The sequence below is a fragment of the Pelodiscus sinensis genome, chromosome 4, assembly GCF_052426305.1.
Source record: "Pelodiscus sinensis isolate ZL-2025 chromosome 4, ASM5242630v1, whole genome shotgun sequence".
NCBI lineage: Eukaryota > Metazoa > Chordata > Testudines > Trionychidae > Pelodiscus > Pelodiscus sinensis.
Window position 1 is genome coordinate 59,958,003 of NC_143055.1, and position 20,400 is coordinate 59,978,402.

The 20,400-nt window shown below is 47.2% G+C and overlaps 2 protein-coding genes and 1 long non-coding RNA gene across 5 annotated transcripts in view; 2 read left to right on the top strand and 1 right to left on the bottom strand.

The window, feature by feature from the left end:
* The window catches only part of LOC102445674 (EF-hand calcium-binding domain-containing protein 6-like), a 114,314-nt gene extending 112,164 nt beyond the window's left edge, over window positions 1-2,150 (top strand). For all 3 annotated transcript variants that reach the window (XM_075930303.2, XM_089777895.1, XM_075930302.2), the window contains one exon: window positions 1,209-2,150. In XM_075930303.2, the coding sequence (XP_075786418.2) occupies window positions 1,209-1,430 (222 nt within the window). In that variant the 3' untranslated portion in view covers window positions 1,431-2,150. The remainder of the gene's footprint in view (window positions 1-1,208) is intronic.
* Window positions 2,151-10,605: 8,455 nt separating this feature from the next.
* On the bottom strand, window positions 10,606-14,176 carry HELT (helt bHLH transcription factor). Its single transcript, XM_075930301.2, has 3 exons — window positions 12,921-14,176; window positions 12,509-12,605; window positions 10,606-12,172 (listed from the first exon to the last, which is right to left on the bottom strand). Exons 1-3 carry the CDS (start codon window positions 13,236-13,238, stop codon window positions 11,688-11,690), a joined length of 900 nt encoding a protein of 299 aa, XP_075786416.1. The 5' UTR covers window positions 13,239-14,176; the 3' UTR covers window positions 10,606-11,687.
* A 6-nt stretch (window positions 14,177-14,182) lies between these two features.
* Window positions 14,183-20,400, top strand: part of LOC112546682 (uncharacterized) — a 31,238-nt gene continuing 25,020 nt past the window's right edge. The window contains exon 1 of the long non-coding RNA XR_003090397.3: window positions 14,183-17,494. This is a non-coding gene — a long non-coding RNA (uncharacterized LOC112546682). The remainder of the gene's footprint in view (window positions 17,495-20,400) is intronic.

Genomic DNA, 20,400 nt, shown 5'->3' on the forward strand with positions numbered 1-20,400 from the left:
GGGATTTAAATATCCCGTGCTTCATTAGCATAAACATGGCTGCCGCTTTTTTTCGAAACAGAGCTTTTTTTAAAAAACGGCAGTCTAGATGCTGATCTGTCCAAAATAAACCCTTTTTCAACAGATCCTGTAAGCCTCATTTTTTGAAGAATACAAGATCTGTTGAAAAAGGGTTTATTTTCGACAGATCCGCGTCTAGATTGCTGGTTTTTTGTTGTTTTTTTTTCAAAAAAGATCCGTTTAGAAAAAAAGCATGCCATGTTTATGCTAATAAAGCATGGGATATTTAAATCCCTGTTTCATTAGCAATTTTGACGTGTTTAATTAGGGATGCAGTCTAGACATAGCCTGAGATAGATGAATTAGAATACTTAGTAGGCAAACATGGATAAATTGAGCCTGAGCATACATAATAGTTTACTTTCATGCAGCCCTTACAGTATTTGAGGACATGCCGTTGTTGTCCAAGTATGGCGCGTATTATTTCTTATGGTATTATGCTGCGATCCCATAAGACAGCTTCCAGGAACTTCCACTTGACAAGAGTGAAATAAAATACCATAGAGGTGAATTCGGGAAGGGGCAGGTTGAGGTGCATCTCCAATAATGACCAACCAATAAAACATTTTTTCAGGAATTATGCCTGCCCCGTGTTCAGGAGGGAAAGGAGGGAAGTCTCCTTGACTCTGTCCACTCTCCCCCGCCCTCCACAACCATTATTCTCTTATGAGAGCCAGTTGCTACTTAATATGGACGCCAACATTTTCAAACTTGGGTGCCTAAAATTAGACTTTTAAATCCATATTACATGTCTAGATAAGTGACGTGATTTGTCAAAAGTGATGGTAGTCCAGCAATTGCCACTGACGTCAGTTAGATTTGTGAAAATGAGGCTCCTTATTTCTAAGGTTTCTAACTTAGGTTTCTAACTATGGACATAGAAGCATAACTTCAAGCAGCCATTTTTTAAATTTTTCACTTGAATGTTCATGGAGCAGTAAAGTGCAAATTATATTATGTGAACCTTGCCAGTGTGACCTGTGAAAGTGTGCAGGAATGTACTGTAAAACATGCTATTGCATATCTCACAATTTAGTAGTTCAGATGAAATATAAACATAAGACATTGGTGCCTCACAATACATAATAGTTTGGTTGTTATTTCACTGTGGTAATTCAACATCCCAATTGTTTTCTTTCTGGCTGTAGTTACGAGGGGACTGGAAGATCCTCCAAAGAGCCTTTAAGAAGCTGGATATTGACAGCAATGGCTACCTTTCCTTGCCAGAATTCAGATCTGTTCTGAAGCTCTGTAACCTTCTGCTAGATGAGGATGAGGTCTACCACATTCTGTCTAAATTTGATCCCAATATGGATGGGCGAATTGATTACAAGTCCTTTTTGGAAGAAACTTGCAAAAAAGGTCAATGACCTACAGCCAAAAAATGTACTGCTAACCCACAATAAAATAGTGTAGAATATTCTTGTGAATAAAAGAAGAATGGCATCTGCATTAGCTGTTTATCTTTCCAGCTAAGTAATTTGCTTCTCCTTGGTCTGTGCATCTCTGCTTTGTGTCTATTGGCTACTCATGAGTTGCCCACTGTATTGCCAGTTGCTTTGTAGGGGAATAATAATTCTGAGAGCAGAGTGTGAACTGAGTATAAAACAACACACTATATTTTAAATGTAATTCAAGCTGTTGCTAAGGAAACTAACATTCTTAAATGCAGAGGTAAGGATGCAGCTTAGAGAAATGCTAACATTTAAAAAAATAAAACTTTCAGTGAAATTACCTGGTGGATTTTTGCAATTTAGGATGCAATAGCAATGGGAAACAGCCCTTTGACTTTATTGGGAGTTGAGTTCATCAAGTCCTTTGTGTGAAACTGGAATTTGGCCTTTAATATAAACATACATTGCCATGCTTAGTTGGCTTTTCTTTTTCTTACAAAAGTATTTCTCCATAGAATACAACAGAGGGCCCAATTCTGCAGCAGCTCTGCACATGACTTTACTAAATAGTCAGTGCTCAAAGTACTTGTATGTTTAAACCCAAATTATTTGGGGTTTTTTTGTAGTACAATTACATTTTAATAAATGTTTATGCATATAGCTGCTTGGTTAAATAAATATCTGTACTCACTTAAATGTGTCATTTGTCTGCTCAGTACATAGGACCAAATTCACTGCTGGTGTAATTCTTATATCTATTATAGATATAGTTCCACTAATTTCAGCTAAGCTTTGCTGATTTACTTAAGCTGAGAATCTCACCAGTCATGTCTATGCAAAGGTATTGCTGGGAGTGAACAGTCCTTTTTGGTTTGCTTTGAACATATTCTTCCCCTGCAACTTCTCACTTGAAATCCATCATAAGTAAAAATTATGTGTTGACTTTGATGGCTTTGCAGGATTCTTGCTGTCTATTTATTTTGGGAATCATACAAGAAAAGATTAATTCCTGCTCTGGCTCCTTTTCCAAATTCTTTCCCCTGCTTGCAGTCTCATAGTGTACAATATTCACGGAGTTTTAAGTAGGAACACTTCTGTGAATCTGTCTTTAAAAAAATAGAAGAAAGTGTATTATATAGTGAAAAGGTAATGGTACAAAAAAAGCTATTTTAATGCCATGGTTTTACAATGATTTACAATAATTAGAATAAATTGATTGCCAAAATAGTCCAATAGATAATTCTATTACATGTAATATATGCATTAGAGAGGTTTTCTGAAGAGTATCAAAAATGGTTTTCCTTTGTTAAATACAGTTCTACTTGTAACATGGCTCTGTTAAAAAGTTTTGTCCATGTTTGTTGTCTCACTGAGCATTGGTTTATTTTTCTCAGTTTACAATTTGAAAGAAAAGCTGTATTTTTTAAACAGATTCCAGTTCAGAAAATGCATGCTGAGATCTCAGAGTCAAAACTGGTCCTTTCCTTCTCAAAATTTCTGTAGGTCAAACCTACCCTCAGCTATGCTGGTTGTGTCCAATAAAAATACACTATCTAGGGGTATGTCTACACTACCCCGCTAGTTCGAACTAGCGGGGTAATGTAGGCATACCGCACTTGCAAATGAAGCCCGGGATTTGAATTTCCCGGGCTTCATTTGCACAAGCCGGCCGGCGCCATTTTTAAATGCCGGCTTGTTCGAACCCCGTGCCGTGCGGCTACACGCGGCACGGGGTTCGAACAAGCCGGCATTTAAAAATGGCGCCGGCCGGCTTGTGCAAATGAAGCCCGGGAAATTCAAATCCCGGGCTTCATTTGCAAGTGCGGTATGCCTACATTACCCCGCTAGTTCGAACTAGCGGGGTAGTGTAGACATACCCTAATTGACTAAGTGGGATTGCACTGAGTAGATTTAAATAAATCTATAAATGAGTAGGTTTTGGCCCTGGTGTGATTAGGAATAGAAACTAACTCATTCCTCTGAAGTTGTGATGACTGCAATGTGAACAGGAGTAAAAAATAGTTTAAAAGAATTATGTTGACAGTAAAGAGAGCAGATGTAACACTGATTACACACCATGGAGCAGATCATGGCTCTATTGAAGTCAATGGAAGTTTAGTGATGGAGCTGTGACAATTTACACCAGCTGAGTTAGACCCTTCACCCATCAGTGAAGCACCCTGCAGGAAGGTGCCTGCTTTTCTGTACCTATCGTGAATTAGAACTTCACAGTAAGCTCTTACAGTAATGAAGATCCCTCTCAACTTTTCACTGAATAAGCAAAATATACATATTTCTGTTAACAAAAACATTTATTGTTAATCTAACTGCACTAATCTTAATAGAGGTGATGAAATAAGAGATGAAGGATTTTGTATTGCTGTAACTTCAAATTTAGCATTACAGGGTTTACTTTTAGGATGAACCTCGCTTTGACATTTTCAGTCTCAGTCACATTGAACTTTCCAAATAAAAGTCTCTCTCTCTTTTTTTTAACATATAAATCTTCAGTTTTATCTGCTTGCTATTGTTCTTTCAATCCTTTCATTATATGCCACACTAAGGTATAAAGTGCGGCATGTAGGTCAACATGTGCTAGTACATTTTGCCATTGTTACATGCTGTCTAATAAAAAGGGTCAGGTGTGTTGTTCCGAGATAGACTTAGGTCTTCTTGTTCTGTAAGGTAAGTGAACAGAGATGGACAAGCTGAATCTGGACACTGTAAAATCAGGTTATGAAGCAGCTATCCTCTGACTAGGAGAGTTGCCTGTCAAGAAGTCTTGTTGGGATTTGTCCTGCTTTGTGCAGGGGCTGGACTTGATGACCTCCTGAGGTCTCTTCCAGCTCTATGGTTCTATGACTGTCACCAGCAGCCTGCCTTCTGGAAGAGAACATACCATAAGAAGTGTCATACTGGGTCAGACCAAAGATCCAACTAGACCAGGGGTGGGCAAGAGGCAGTTAGCGGGCCTCTAACTAACTAAGCCAGCCCACAGCCACTTCACCGGCACCCTTACTACACAGTAGCTGCCACTTTAAAGTCTGCCTCTGCATGGTCTGGATGCTGGGAAGGGAGGAGGGAGGCTTCACTAGCAAAATCCCTTAGCTCCCCTTGGCCAGCTTCCAGCCAATAGGAGCTGAGAAATTTTGATGGAGGCAGAGGCAGCAAGCAAAGCCTCCTCCTCCCTCATTTACCATTCTTATGCTGGAGCAAAGCCATGTGGAGCAGCCAGCCCATAAGATAGGCATGGAGCCTGTTTCAGGTTCCTGCAGGGCTGTTAGCTGGGAGCCACCTAGGTAAGTGCTTCTCAGCCAAATCCTGCCTCTGGCACCCAACTTCCTCTTTCCCGCAACTTTCTGCCCAGGTCACCACCTAAACCTTCTGCACCCCCTTTTCCCACTTCCAGTCACAACTCCCTCCCAGACTCTGCACTCTCTCCTACACCCCTCCCCCAGGCCAGAATCCTCTCCTGCACCCATACCCTTCCCTGATCCTGCACTCCATTCACTTGCCCCAACTCATCACCCAAACCCTCTGTACTCCTTTTCCCAGGTCACAACTCCCTCCCAGACCCTGCACCTCCTCCTATACCCCTTTTCTAGGCCAGAATCCTCTCCTGCCCCCATATGCCCTTCTGGACCCTGCGCCCCAAACCCCTGCCCATGATCATAACTCCTTCCTTCATCCAAACTCCCTCTCAGACCCCACACCCTCTCCTGCATCCCAATCCTTGAGCCCAAGCTCTTTTCTATACCCTCCCTCCCGCCATCCTAGACCTGCACCCCCTCCATAGCAGTGCAGGCCTTGACCACTTACCCAAGTGTTGGAGTGCCCCTCCATTAAAAATTATTGTCCACTGATGATCTAGACCAGTATCCTGTCTTCCAACAGTGGCCAATGCCAGGTGCCCAAGAGAGAATGAATAGAATAGGTAATTATCACGTGATCCATTCCTTATCACTCATTCCCAGCTTCTGACAAAGAGAGGCTAGACACACCATAGTTTCCCATTCTGGCTAATTGACATTGATAGGCCTATCATCCATGAACTTATCTAGGGTTTTTTTTTTAATCCTGTTATAATCTTGGCCTTCACAACATCCTCTGGCAAAGAATTCCATGGATTGACTGTGCTTTGTATGAACAAATATTTGCTTTTGTTTGTTTTCAACCTGCTACCTATTAATTTCATTTGGTCCAGGCTGGACAGATTTTTAGTCTGTCTGAGAACCTGGGAAAGCCAAGGCAACTTCTACCCTAAGAATCTGCCAACTTATTTATCACTCGGTAAGTATCTGATAATTTATATCTTACCTATTTAGTGTGTTATGCTCAGTTTGCAGTTTTTGTTTACTACAGTAATTGGCTTTGATCTGTTTACTGAGCCCTTATAATCACTTAAAATTTATCTTCTGTAGTTAATAAAATGACTTGTTTATAACATAACCCCAGTTTGTGCAATTTACCATATTTTCCGGTGTATAAGGCGACTGGGCGTATAAGACGACCACCTAATTTTCCAGTTAAAACATAGGTTTTGGCCTATACTCGCCGTATCAGACTACCCCCCCTTCCGAGGCAACACCATTTAATAACATCAGTACTGTAGCTTCGGCTAAATACAGAACGTCCCTGTGCTGATACTGTATGTACCGCGCTGAGCCAATCCCGGCAAGCGGTGTATTCTATTAATGCATACAAAGCCTGCTCGGATTGGCAAAGGTTGTAATAGCCCGTCTCTCTGACTCAGCCAATCCGAGCAGGCTTTGTATGCATTAATAGATGACACCGCTTGCCGTGATTGGCTCAGCGCGGTACATAGTATCAGCACAGGGACGTTCTGTATGTAGCCGAAGCTACAGTACTGTATTAGGGCACATCCAGTGGGCTAAATGGTAATAATAGGGACGTTCTGTATGTAGCTGAAGCTACAGTATGTTTATACCCGGCATATAAGACGACCCCCGATTTTTGGGGGATATTTTTTAGTATAAAAAGTCATCTTATACGCCGGAAAATACGGTATATCTGGAGATGGCTAGAAGATGTGCATTCCTATCTTCACATTGAGGGAGAGGGCAAAATTTTATGAGCTTGCACTGGGCAGATCTTTCTATACAGCACAAGACAGTATCATTTTGGATTTGTCCCCCAAAAGGGGTGTGCATATTAGAGATGTTAAAGATTAGTTGATTATCAGATAAGCATTTGCTTCTATAATATAGAGGCAGCAAATGGGGTGAAGGGGTACTTCAGAGTGGCAGCGCAACACAGCTGTGCTGCCACGTTGAAACCCCAAGGTGGCATTTCAAAGAGGCAGCCACTGCACAGCTGATCCGGAGATCGACTATGTGGTGGCTGCTCCTTTAAAACATTGCCTCTGAGTGTTTCAAAGGGGCAGCCATGGAGCCATAGATCAGCTGGGGACTCCCCAGCTGATCCTGGGGCTCTGCATAGCATTATTCCAGAACTAAGGGTCAGCGGAGGAGTCCCTAGCTGACCCCGGATTCCACTGCCACGCAGAGCCCAGGATCAGCTATGCGGTGACTGCCCCTTCAAAACACCGCCTCTAGTATTTCAAAGGGGCAGCTGCATGGAGTCCAGGATCAGCTGGGGACTGCCCAGCTGATCCCTGTCTCCCCACAGCATTTCCCCAGAACCCAGGATCAGCTGGGGAGTCCCAGCTGCTGACTTGGGCTGGCCATTTGTGAAAGATATAATCCAGCTCCCATGTGTTTCAATGTACTCTATAGGAAAATGCACCCATGTTCCTCAAAGCAGTACTCAGAAATGTCCAAAGCCTCCCCACTTAGCATGAAGATATCCAGAACCAAAGATGAAAATTACTGGAGAAGGGACCAAATATATTCATACCTCAGCAGAGAAATATGTGAACTATGATGTCATTGCCAAACACCATGGGGGAGAGAGATGTGTAGAACAGCAATTACCATCAATTGTGTGATAATTTCCTGTGACAAGGAAGGGCACTATTATGCCTGTTTCCATGTGTGTGGAGTCAGTGACTTGCTCTCACTCTCTCTGCAATGTCTAGCATTATCTCAGGAGATCACAATATAGTACCTGCTTCTGAATGTATAAAATAGATAGTGCTATGTTGTTGTATTGGTGTCAGTTGATAGGTGATCCTTCAAGAACATTTGCTCTTAAGGGTAATGTGTCTTGTGGCTATGGCATTGGAGTGAGACTCAGAAGATATGAGTTCAATTTTGTTTTTTGGTTGTTTTTTTTTACAAACTTTCTGAGGACTTTCTGCAAGTCATTCAATCTCTTATTGGCTCAGTTTGCCCATATGCTGCAGACAGCACTTCCCTGGTTCCTAGGGGATTGTGTGTTTGTAAAGTGGTAGGGCTATTTACTAACTTAAATAGAGACATCAGTCATGTCATTAGAGGACCTACTGCTGCTTGGTCTTCCAGAGGCAGCCTAAGTGGAGAGATGGCAAGGCACTCTGGGTGACTGTGGCTGAAGGAATGTGTCTGGGACTGTGTTTGTAGGTGTGCCAGGGGGACTGCATGTCCTTGTGTTCTGGGAAATGGGTGGGTGGCATCTGGATGCGTTTGTTGGGACATCATTGTGTGTAACGTTGGTATGTGTCTCGGTGGCATCTCGGTATGTCATGGGAATGCGTGTGTCTGCTTGCCCCTGTGTATCTCAGGCGTGTGTCCGTGTGTGGGTTATGGGATGCCTCTGCGTGTGCTGCCGGAGTGTGTGTCTCCTTGTGGCCTCTCTCCCTGTGCCAATGGAGTGTGTATGCCAGTCTGGTGCAGCTTGTTTAACGCAGCAGGAGGCATTTAACAGCCCTGCCTTGTAACTCCTAGGAAATGCGCAGCGCACACGGAGCGTATCTTCGCGCGGGTCTCTGAAGCCGCTCCCCACAAAGCCCCGGGTCTGGCGGCACACGTCGAGCCGGAGCTGGCCCGACTCCCCCGTAGCTGGTTCCTGTCACCTCGGCCCGGAGAGGGAATCGGTTGCTCGCACCAGCTTGCGGCAGCCACCCCGCCTGCCCTGCCGTGCGCCCGCCCTGTGCTCGCCCGCGCTCTTTGCCCAGAGTCTCCCCAGGGATTCCGCCCGGCGCATCCTCTCCCGCGGCTCCCCAGCCCCGCTCGCAGCTGCCACGGGCCCGGCGGCTCCTCCCCGCGGGCTGGCAGGGGCGCGTAGGGAGCCGCTGGGGGCGGGAACGCGGGGCTCTGGCGCGAAAGGACCAGTGACCTCTGTGGTGAGGAGGCTGCAGGGCGCTGAGGCCAGGCGGCCGGGACAGCTCCTCCACCGGCCGAGTCCCGCGGACCGAGCCCCAGCTCCCCCGCAAGGCGCTTTGTTCCCCACTTCTATGGAGAGCTCCTTTGATTTCATGGCGCTGATTATTTTTATTCCTGCCCACTCAAGGATGAAGCCCAAGAAACAAGAGATTGTCCCTTTCAGCGGCTCCACAATGGGTCACCTCCAGCGCACACCGCCCGCCAGGAGCTCTGCTTGGGGCTGAGGGGGCTCGCTTGGAAAGCGGACAACTTACTCCCAGGGAGCGCGCGGGGAACCAGGGGCCCTGGAGCTCGGCATAGTGGGCGAGGGCAAAACAGGTTTAGCCCGCAGGCTGGCTCGAGGCACGGCCCTCCGAGGGGCGAGCTGCCATTATTCATCTTCTGGGAAGTCAAACCAGCCCAGCCCCGACTGCTGGCCAAGACTGGGGAATAGGGGAGAGGTTTCAGAGACCGATAGACACGAGGGAGGAGGGAGGCGGGGGAGACTTTTATCCCAAAGTCATTGGCAATCCAAAGCAGGATTTATCCTCCACCGATAAATGAAAACGAGGAGAACAAAACAAAACAAAAATCGAGAATAGCAACATTCAAGTTACAAAGACTGTCATGGACCAGTGCAAGTTTGCAAAATTATATGTAAATGACCAAAGTTTTGACCGTGGTGGCCCGGTGCTAATCCCAGAGAGAAAATCTACTTAGCAAAGGAAAGTTTTTGTCTAATTTGGTTAACAGTGACCAAAATGCTGCATATATTAATAATTTATATTTCCAGGGTAACACTATATCTTTAATGCTTCAGTGCAAAAGGGGATTCAGAATGGCTTAATGCTCACAGAATAAAAATCGTGAAAGACTTGCTTCATTTTCTGCATCAAGCGCTGGTGAAAATGAGTGTAAGACATGTGTTTTCATAATAGGCACCAGCCATTCTTCTGAGGCTGAATACATTTGATTTATCCCATATTGCCCTACGTCTATTTAACAAGAGGTATTTTCCTGCTCTCCTCGCTTGGATTTAAGGTCCTAAATGTATCCTGATGAAATAGCTTTTTTCCTCCTCCCGTTACCCTGCAATACGACCTCTTTCTTGTCGATCTGAAACACCAGCCTTTTCTGTATTTACAGTTTAAATGGGAGGTACACATTACACGTTTTACTCATTGTAATGAAGATCTTTTTGTCTGTCTGTGAATAAAGGAGCTGATGGTTTACAAATTGTGGGTCAGCCCATTCCATGACCTCAGTAAACAATCCGGGTCAGATCTCCTTCAAGGCTGCAACGTGCAATGGAATAAGTTAATTTACCCTTTCTCAACTGATCGGGGAGTGCAAACTACAAGCAAAAATACTAACCACATCTGGAATCATATGTAAGAAAGAAAAATTCTCTTATAGCACAGATGAGGTTGGTTGGATGTAGGAAAATTTCAACTGCTGACCTAAGAGCGCAAAAGGAAGGCATAGCTGGGGAAATGAATATTAGCCTATTGTTTGCCTGAATACAAATGTTGCTTTTCTAGACACATTAAACCCATAGATTTGTTCCTTATACTGAGAGACTTGTTTGCTTCTTCACGCCTTCTGCTTCTCGTTTTTTCTGATGCCTCTATAGCTATTTTATTGAAAATCGAGCTCCATGGAACAAGTACCCATCACCGATTAGGAAGTGTAAGTGTTTCTGCCGTGAGACTGAGAGCTGAATTATCTAAAAGCAACTGATATGCCAGGGTTGACCAGAGGACGAGACGCGGTGAAATAGCTGGTTTATTGAAGAATATCATGAGAAAAATCTGCCTTTGGCCACTGTACAAGTCAAAGTCTACGGCCAGTTCTAAACGCCTAGCTCCTGTTTTTTTCTCTGCGCGCATTTTCCCACCTGCCAACCTACTCTCTGTGATCTGACTGCTACAGAGCCTCATCTCACTTTGTTCCTTAGGCCACTTCTCCTCCTGCTATTTTCCTCCCGGGGAGATAAATGACCAGAAGGAAACTCCCGAATAGGGCAGAAGGGAAATCGTGCCGTGCCTTCCTAGTGAAATATTCCTTCACGGGTCAACCAAAAACGCTTCCCTTTTCTTCTGCTCCCCACAGAGTCAGGCAGCCCTGACATCTTGGAAGGAAACGGAGAGGCTGGTTCCTTCCTGCCTCTTCTTTGCCCCTAAGGAATTTTCCGTAACAGCTACTGAACGGGTTTAGTGTGCGGCCTCGGGGCTATCGAACAGTAACTGTAACAAGGTGAGAATAACATGGAGTTACACACAGGGCCATACATTTGCGAGACTCTCCTGTACAGAGCCCATCGGGATCACGTGTACTGCTCAGACACACCCGGCCTCGCGTTATATATAAACACGTGTCGCTACAAACACAGACGCAGAGAACTACTGGGAGACTCATGAGTGTTACCGTATTTTAAAGTGTGCGGTGAGAGGAGGTTCTCGTGCGCACGGAAGCACTGCCGGGTGTTTCCTTCTGGCGCGCCGGGACACCAGGCACCCCGTGTTAGGCAACACATCTAGAGCCAGGGCGCACCATGGGCGCCAGACCCACCGCTTGGAGACACGCGTCTCCCCGACCCTTTACCACTGCCGTTGCCATTGCGTTTATGTTTCCCTCTGGAAAAGACGTGCCCGTGGGAAACCAGACCAAAGAGTTCAGATCACATTTATTCCAAGCTCTGTACGTGGCTTGCGCCAGGCTCAGAAAAACTAAGCGAGCAAGGACAAAGCCAGCAGGTGAGATAAAGAGCGCATCGCAAAAGCACGCCCCGCTGGAACAATCCTTAGCCCCTTTCCCACTGATCATTTACCCGACCCCCCTCCGCAGAAAACTTTGACTTCCCAATCACGTGTATTTACATGTGTACACTACCGCTTGCTGGGTGAATATACGCGTCTGTGGATAATTTACTCTCCTCCCCCCATAAATATGCAGCCCCCAGGCCGAGTCTCTATAGCACGGAAGGGTGCTGGCCATGGGGCAGGCTGAAGGTGCTGGGGTGGGAATGGCCGATCAGGTTGAGATAGTGTCTGTCCAGACCCTGTACTGATGACAGGAAAGTGTTACGTTGCTGCCCGGGGTTGGGGAGGGGCATGGCTGCGTTAGAAAGGTACGGGATGGTGGGGCTTCTGGCAGGACCATGCCAGGAAAAGGGCCCCCCGGACCCCTGCTGAAACACAGACTCATTGGGACTGTGAGCCGGGCACTCCGGAGCCGGGTGAAACTGGTAGGAGAAGTCCGGTTCTGGAAGTGACCCCAGAGAGGTGAAGATAGGTTCGGTGACAAAGCGAGCTTTGGACTGCAGGAAAGCCAGGATCCGAGCATATTTGGTGTCTTTGGTCTCCATCCGTTCCACTGTGGTCAGGTAATGGACTAGATTCTTCATACACTCATGGTATCCATAGTGAAAATAGTTGGCGAACTCAGCTAAAAGCTCTGCTGGAAAGAAATGGAACAGGATAGCGGGTCAGGTCCTAACCTCGCTGCTTGCCCCTCTCATTTCTCGAGACTCTGAGACCTAGACTTGTACCTGTTGAATTTTAACACAGTCCGGGCAAACCAGTACGCCGTTTATTTAATTATCCGCCTGCCCAGTCCTTATCAGTTCTGGTTGTAGCTAATGCAGTTTACATGAAAGGATGGGATGTTCTCGGAGTGGTTGCAGAACCAGCCCGTGCTTGCAGTAAGAACCCCTTACACACATACTCGCCGTGCGCCAAACGTGCAAAGATCGCTATAGGCACCGAGGCGCCGGCAAAAGGTTGTACCTACCCTTTTCTCTGCCACGAGGGAAATCTGCAGAATGCAAGGCTCGCAGGTACTGAACAGTCATTTCCAGGATCTCCGCTTTTTCTAACTTCCCAGAACTCTGAAACACACAGACAAAACCCTCCTAAAACCCCCGGGACAAACCAGAGCCCGGACTACTCTTGCAGCGTTAACCAACCCCCTGGATACTAACTCCGGTGAGGGCAGAAGCGCCAGGGACATTGCAAGGCAAGTCGCTCCTGTGATGACTGCCTGAGTACCTTCCCAGACACACTTCGCCCACGAGAGCCATTCAAACCAAAGAAAATAACTGCAGCTACAAATTTTCAGCCTTAAACATGCAACTAGGTGACACCTCCACGTTGGTCAGGGGGCCATGCATTTGTAAACCCTCTAACGAGCAACTGGAGCATACCTGCTTTGCCAACGCCATTGGCACAGTCTTCCCCAATTCATTAAGGCAGCGATTGATCCGGTCTCTTCTTCTTTTCTCAATCACTTTGTGAGACACTGGAGTCCTCTGTGTAATACATAAAACAAGGTGTTTGAAAGAAGAGCAGAAATCACCCCAAAACGCACAGAGAAATCCCCCATATCCTTTGGTTTCTAATTGTATCCAGAGATATTCACCTTTTTTAAAAAGTTCCTGTAACGTCAGGTATTTGATCTGCCCTTGACTAAGCCACTTGCACATAATTTGCCCTAGATTATTATTATTTTTAAACAGTCTCATTTTGTTCCCAGAAGCGAGCGCTCTTCCAGCCAGCCCTGCTTTACTGCATATAGTAAAACACCTGTCCAGACCTGCCCTCTAGAGCAGCGATTTTGCTGAGGCTCACTCTGAGTATTAACCTCTGGTTTCCAAGCCAAACAGGAGCCCACGCTTTTTGAGAAGCCTATAAATAAACCTCTGGGTCTGTCGCGGCTGAGAAAGCAGCCGGCAGCCCCGGTGCGCAAGGATTAGCTCCAACTTACTTTTCGTTCCTTTAGTTTAGAGGACATCCTGAGGACCCAACTCTGGGGAAAGTCTAGCAGTGAGGAACCTCTGTGTCTCCTCAAGTGTCTCAGGTGGACTGCAGCCCCCTACCCTCCAACCGGCTGCTTATAAAGCGATCATTTCTGGGGGGAGACTCGGTGTATTCATGGCCTGCCTGATTCCCTGGGATTAGGGAGAGCAGTTTGGGGAATGTATGCATTAAAGATCAGTCTTAAAGGAGTAAAAAAAATGTTTTTTTTCAGTCAAGGGGGCTAGCAGGGGGCAGATCAGCTTTGTTACTCCACGTGGACCTTCAAAGGACACGTGATCGCCCCCAGAATAACATTTGCATGGCAACAGAACTAAGGGGAGCAGCAAGCAGAGCGCAGTGGCGCGCTAGCAGCGTGTGAACACAAGCTCTCTTCTTTAGTTCCAAGCGCCTGGTCTCTCACACGATCGCCTGTTTACAAATCCCAGGCACCCCCCTCCTCCCCTGTCCAAGCGCTGACTGCATTTTAAAGCCTGTCCAGAGTCATTAAAGTAATTAAGTAAGCCCTTAATAGGCTGTTCCGCCCAGTTCAAGGGAGAGCCCTTGGAGACGGAGTGGCTCCGTTTGTTCTCAGGCTTTTCTCACACGACTTGGTGACACGTCCATCTTTATGAGAGATGGCAGCGAGGGTTTTTGTTTACACCGCTTTATGTGCTGGGACACCCCGGCAGGTGTGGGACTGGGGGCTGGCACACGATCCCCCCTTTTTTCCTCCTCCCCTCTGCAGGCCCAGGGAGGCTCCCGCGAGCCTTTGGCACACGACGGTCCTTTTTGTGTGGTGTGTGTCTGTGTGTTGTTGTTTTACCCCCCTACTCCCCCCTTTGGAGAGGCTCAATTTGTAGCCTATTATCCTATAGGAAAATGTCCCATTGAAAAGTATGAATAGTTTCATTGGGCCTAAATTTTAATAATGCGGGTCAAAGAAAAGAGGGGCAAATAAAGAGGAGATCGCAGCTGGTCTGAGAGTGCATTATTCGGTGTCACCTGCAAGAGGGGTCGCCTACAGACCCCCTATTCATTTGCCTAATTTTGGTCAATTTAACAAACTTCAGGAGAAATTATTGTGGCATTGTTCGGGAGGGTAAAGCTTTCTGATCGAATTAACAGCATGTTTTGATCCGGTAAATGTCATTAAAAAGAAAGAAACAATCGCGTTTAAAGGGCTCTGAGTTAAATGCGCCAAGTGGAGACGCCAAAGCGCACAGCTCACAAAGGGAGCAAGTAACTGCCACAGGGAACTTTTGTACACGCACATTGCTGAAGTTTTTACACAAAAAGGCATTATTTCATACTTGAATACGTTTAATCCAACAATTGTCTATTTTCTGCAAACATATTTTCACAGCATTGTTAACTTTTTTTATGTCCTCTGTTCTGGCAGCCGCGTTTCTCGCCTCGAGAGCGCAGCGGACTCCTTTTCGGGGGGATGGCAGTGTTTGTCCCTGGGGGGGAGAAAGGGAGGATGGGCGAGTTTGGGGAAGTTGATCTCTCTCTTTTTAAAGGGTTTAAGAGGAAAATATCGAAAACACACAAACAGAAGCCCGAGGAAATCAGCTGAAAGGAGGCTGGGAAACCCCCCATCTCCACAGCCTCTGAGCGCGTTTCCATGGCTCTTTCACGGCTCCTTGCCACCTCCCTTGCTTTTTGCATTAGGATTCTTCCCCCGCCGCCCCCCGTAGCCTACTTTACACATGTACTAAATAAACAGCAACTCTAACGTGGATTTTGTCTGTACCCTACAGAAGGAAATAAAAACATCACTTTCACTGAGGAGACGTATGGTAGGGGTTGACCTGACTTCCCCAGTGTTTAGTCCTGCCCACCTGGGAAATGTTGCAGTCCCCAGAGAAACATTATTAAAATACCATTTGTTCCAGTCCTATCAGCTCCAGGATATTTCTTCCAAACACCCACTTCTCTTTATTTACTGTGTTAAGTTATTTTCTCCCTATTTCTTTATAGTTTAAATGAGGAAAACCTGATTTTTCCGTATAAGTAACATGGATAGATTCTTGTCCTTGTAGCTGAGCATGGGTGCCCCCCATGCAATATAGTCAAATATACTTAGTCCAGCGAGCAAACCCAGATTTACATGCAAAAAGTGTAGAACTGTTAAAAAACATAGACGTAATTCTGTAACAGCACCTTTCCAAATGTTTGTATGCCAGACTAGATTCAAACTCAGACACTCCAGTGTGGTGTTCTGTTTGCAGTAGATATTCTTTCAGGACGCTTGTAGGTTTCAGTATATTCAGTCTCATACAATGGGATTAAAAACTAACCGTTATCATCCAAATTAACTAAACTGTGAATAGCAAATGTGAGGGCTTTTTTTCCCTCTTCCTTTTTTCTTTCCTTCGCCAGCGGAGATGGAGTTGATCCTCTTACAGTCGGTGTTAACCACCAGCTGCAGGCATCCGGAGGACAACTTTTTACACCACTAGATTTGTTTTCTTCTTTTCTGTCGCAAATTTGTAGTTCTGCATTTTAGCCCAAATCAATCTAGGATTTTGTCCAGGTTCAATTTGACAGAGAAGGTTGGGCTTAAGGATTAAAATGTTGGGCTGAAAAAGTGGGTATGCTAGTAGTCGGGGTGATGAAGTTGAAGAGCTGAAAAGGTTATGGCGTATTAACTCAAACATGTTTGCATTTCTCTTTTCCTTATTATATAATATCTCCGATCACAGACCCGGTTGGAAAATTTCCTTGACCTCTTTTACAATTTCCAATTCCTTCAGAGAAGAGACGGATTTATATTTTAAACTCTTCAATAACGACACTTTGATTTTCCTAAAGCAAAATTGTGCTCGGTTATCTGACAAGGAAAAACTGGATACCTTTAGTATCCTTTAGAGAGTCGTTCTAGCTCATTTTTAATTACTCTCCTACAATCTAAGACCATTTTTTATTTTGTTGTTATCGCCTTTAGATACTTAATGCGGATGTTGCTTAATCAAAACTTGCATTATACATGCAAACAGTACGAGATTTAAAGCCATAAGCTCAGAGGAATAGATCAAGAAGGGTTTTTCCTATGTCCTTTATTATACTTCCCTCTCCAAATATACAAACTCTCCTTACATATACCCACCATAAAGGGCCCGATCCTGAAGTCAGTGGCCAAACGGCCGTTTACTTTCGTGCTAGCAGAATCCTATATTCCGGGGTCTAGCTAAGTGGGCTAAAGTCAAGGCGGGGCAACCATCCCCAGCTGTTCCTGGGCTCGGTATCTCAGAACCAGGGAAGCAGGGCTCAAGCTGAGGGCGCATTAGTGCCGCTGCTCTGTTACTGCCAGCAAGAGGGGAAAGGACTCGAAGGAGGAAATAACAGTGAGCCCCCAGTTTGCAGAGATGCTGCGGGCCCGATCCGGAGCACGGAGGAACTTGGGGGCGCTCAGCCCCCCGACGACCAAGCTCGCTCTTCCTGACCTTCCCAGGGCGTGGGCTTGGCTTCCGGCTGCTGAGCCCCGCGCTCAACCACCGCCTCTGCCCGGGCCAAAGCCGGGCTCCTGCGCGCAGGCGGACAGGGGCAGGCGGGAGAGAGTAGATGGCGAAGGCGGCTGGCAGGCTCCCGGGCTGGGCTTCGAGCCGCACTCGCCCCTCGCTGTAGCCAGCCCCGTTCACCGCTAACCCACGCGAGGCACCGCGGCACTTCCCCAGCGCCCTCAGCGTCACACGTGGCAGCCCCTTCCCGCCATTTCCAATCTGGTCGGGCGGGGCAGCCACCTCTTCCACGGCGCCCGGCTTAAATGGAGACGCCCCAGCGTGAACAAGGAAGCAAAGCTTAAGAGCTCCCCGAGGTCAGCCCCTAGCGCTGTCCGCACAGCGTAGAGGGCAGCTCCAAATATGCTGAGCAGCTCCGCAGAGGGACCTGGAGAAACTGAGGAGCCACTTACTGCTCTCCCCTCGAAAAAGAAATCACCCCGGGCTGGAAGGAAAACTCAGGAAAGTTACCTGGAAACCAGGTAAGAAATCAGAAGTTGGTCCAGTAAAATATAGTCTCTCACCCACCTGGTCTTTCCAATATCCTGGGACCAACGGGGTACAACGTTACACGCCTTAATAGGCCATTTAAAGAAAGCCTGGGGCATTTACCCTCCGTTTGAACCGAGGTATGTTTTCAAAAGGAGACTTGAACTTTTATCAAAAATGGGGCAACATTCTGCTGAGATGGGCTGGGTGGAAAACATTAATCAAGGCTGCTACTTGGGGTCATCAGCACCTTAGTGATTTTAAATAGAACTGGTCAGCAAGCTCTTTTATGGCCATGCATGCTGCCTGATTTCTAAACTGCTGAAGTCAGAGTTAGGTGAAAATGGCAGACATTGTTCCTCTGGAAGGCCCTCCCCTCTCTTATAGCCTCCTCTAGTCTCGCCATTGTTGATGTCTCAGAGGGGTAGCCCTGTTAGTTTGTCACTTTAAAAACAATGAGTAGTTCTATTGTATTCTAGGCTATGTCCAGGGCCGGATTTAGGAAGTGTGGGGCCCAAACAAAGCACACAAACGTTTCAACGGGAGGGGGGGGAGGGAAGGAATTTTTTTTTGATTGAGAAAAAAAAAGCACAAAAAATTCCCCACCCAACACACACACCCTCCTGCAGCACAGGAAAACCCTGCACTAACCCCGGTTAACCAGGCCTCTGGAGGTAACACGCTCCGGGCAAGATGGACACATGACCAGAAGTAAAAGGGGTCATGTCACCCCTCTCCAAGGACTTTTCCCACCATCCTCCTACAAACAGGGATTAGTTTGACCCCCACCAAATCCTCCTTATGCAACTATCCTGCAATTGCATTAACCCAATGTGTGTGACATTAACTCGGGCAGAGAGGCTGGGGGAAGTGTTCCCTCTAAAGCTATGTCTACACTCATGGCTTCTTGTGCAAGTACAGCTGTATACACCAGGGCACCACAGAGCAGCCACACTGCCTGCCTGCTCTTGTGCAAGGAAATTTGCAGTATGGCATGGTAAGAGAGGGTGTCTTGCGCAAGAGCTACGCTCTTTTTTTAACAGGTGTAAGCTCTTTTGTGCAAGAGGGCAGTGTGGATGCTCGGCAGGGATTTCTTGCGCAAGAAACTCCTATGGCTAAAATGGCCATTGGAGTTTTCTTGCTCAAGAGAGCATCCACACTGCCATGGATGCTCTTGCGCAAAAGCACAGCTCACATATGGCAGTATGGATGTGTTCTTGTGCAAGAAGTCTTGCACAAGAACCTTTGCGCAAGATGTTCTTGCACAAGAAGCCGCCAGTGTAGACATAACCTAAGAGTTTCCTCCCATGAGCAGAATGGATTTTGTGTTGTGCACCTGTACTGAGTTCATGTGGCTTGTTTGGACGTGCCACTGTGGCACCCAAGTTATAAATAAATATTTTATAAACCTTTACCTTCTCTCTCTGCTGCCATGTCTCCTCCCATTGCTCCATCAGCTCCCCTGGTGCCTGCTGCCCCCCAACTCCTCACCCTTCTCTGCTGTCCTGACTGCCCTTCTCACTGCCCTCAGCCCTCCTGCGACCTGCCCCCCTCCACCAGCCCTTCTCTCCCTCCTGTGCCCACTCCTCCAGTAGTCCTGCTCTGATCATGTGAGCTACCCCTCCTCATCCCCTCTTCTAACACCTCCCTCTACACACCTGCCCTGCCTCTCTCCTTTGGTGCTGGTCCCTCCCCTGCAGGTGTCTGCCCTTCTGCTTCACCCCAGAATGTCCTGGCACCTGCACCTTCCCTTAGCTCTGCACCCTCCTGGTGCCTCCCCCTTCCCTTACTGCCACTGCCGCCTTTGCCTTCTTTTTCCCTGATGCCCACCCCTTCACCACTCTCTGCCCCATTCGCCTCCTGCCCCTCTATGCCTTCACATATGACTTACTCCATCCCCACCTTTCTCATGCCCACCCCTTCTTTCAAGCCTTGTCCTAGCACCTTCCCCTCTAGCCCCCAATGCCCTTCTCCTCTCCTCTTCTCTCCAAGCATCACCCTGTCCCCCCTCCCACTGACACCTCCTGTCCTTTTCCTCATTGTCTGCACTTGGCCCCCTGGCATTTGTGTCTCCTCCACCCTGTCTCTTGGTGCCTTCCTCTTTCTTCCCCCTCCCCTGCTGCACAAGCCCCTTCCTCTCCCACCCCCTCTCTTACCTTCTGCCTTCCACTTTGCGGAGTCGGAGTCTGCGCTCGGGCTCCAGACTCTGAACCCGGAGTTAGGCCATGCGGCACTGAGGAGTTTTAATGTCCCGGGCCGTGACATCACGTCACGCCCGGGCAGCCTCCCTGCTCACCTGCAAATGCCGAGCATGGCAGCAGCAGCAGCAGCAGCGCGTGCCGGCGAGGGGAAGCCACACTGAGAGCTGCGCACAGCAGGGATGGGACGAGGGAACACGCTGGGGGGCCGGCAGATGGGGGCTGAGGACTACTCCAGACAGAGCCGGGGGAGAGACCCAGCTCCAAATATTGCTGGAGCAGGGCCCCCAGCTGATTATTCACTTGCCGCCCGTGGTGCCCAGCACACTTCTGGGTTCAGGGCATGGGGCCCCTTTAGGCGCTGGGCCCCATTCGGGGGAATTGGGCGAATCGGCCTAAAGCTGGCCCTGGCTGTGTCTTCACAGCAGAATTATGAACATAGTCCGCGTCTACAATGTCAAGCTGGAGGATTTCTTACTCTTGACGCCTATAACTTTCATTGTGCAAAGAGTAAGGGAAGTTGGAGGCAAAGTGATCTTTCTCGGACTTCCTGCTGTGTAGACAGCACCAAAAGCCAAAATAAGCTATTTCAGCGTAAGCCACACAACTTATGTATTTCAAAAGCAGAAGTGCCACAGAGAACATGGGGCGAGTCAGCTTCAAAGCTGGTTCCCCCAGCACCGTCTCCAGGGTGCCTTCTG

Bases quoted from the DNA above. Each gene is read 5' to 3' on its own strand.
- HELT (XM_075930301.2), bottom strand. From the start codon at position 13,238: ATGAGACTGTTTAAAAATAATAATAATCTAGGGCAAATTATGTGCAAG. The intron at 12,606-12,920 runs GTATGCTCCAGT...TGTGTGTTTCAG, and splicing joins CAATGGCGTTGGCAAAGCAG to AGTTCTGGGAAGTTAGAAAA. The intron at 12,173-12,508 runs GTAGGTACAACC...TCTTTCCAGCAG, and splicing joins CCCTCGTGGCAGAGAAAAGG to AGCTTTTAGCTGAGTTCGCC.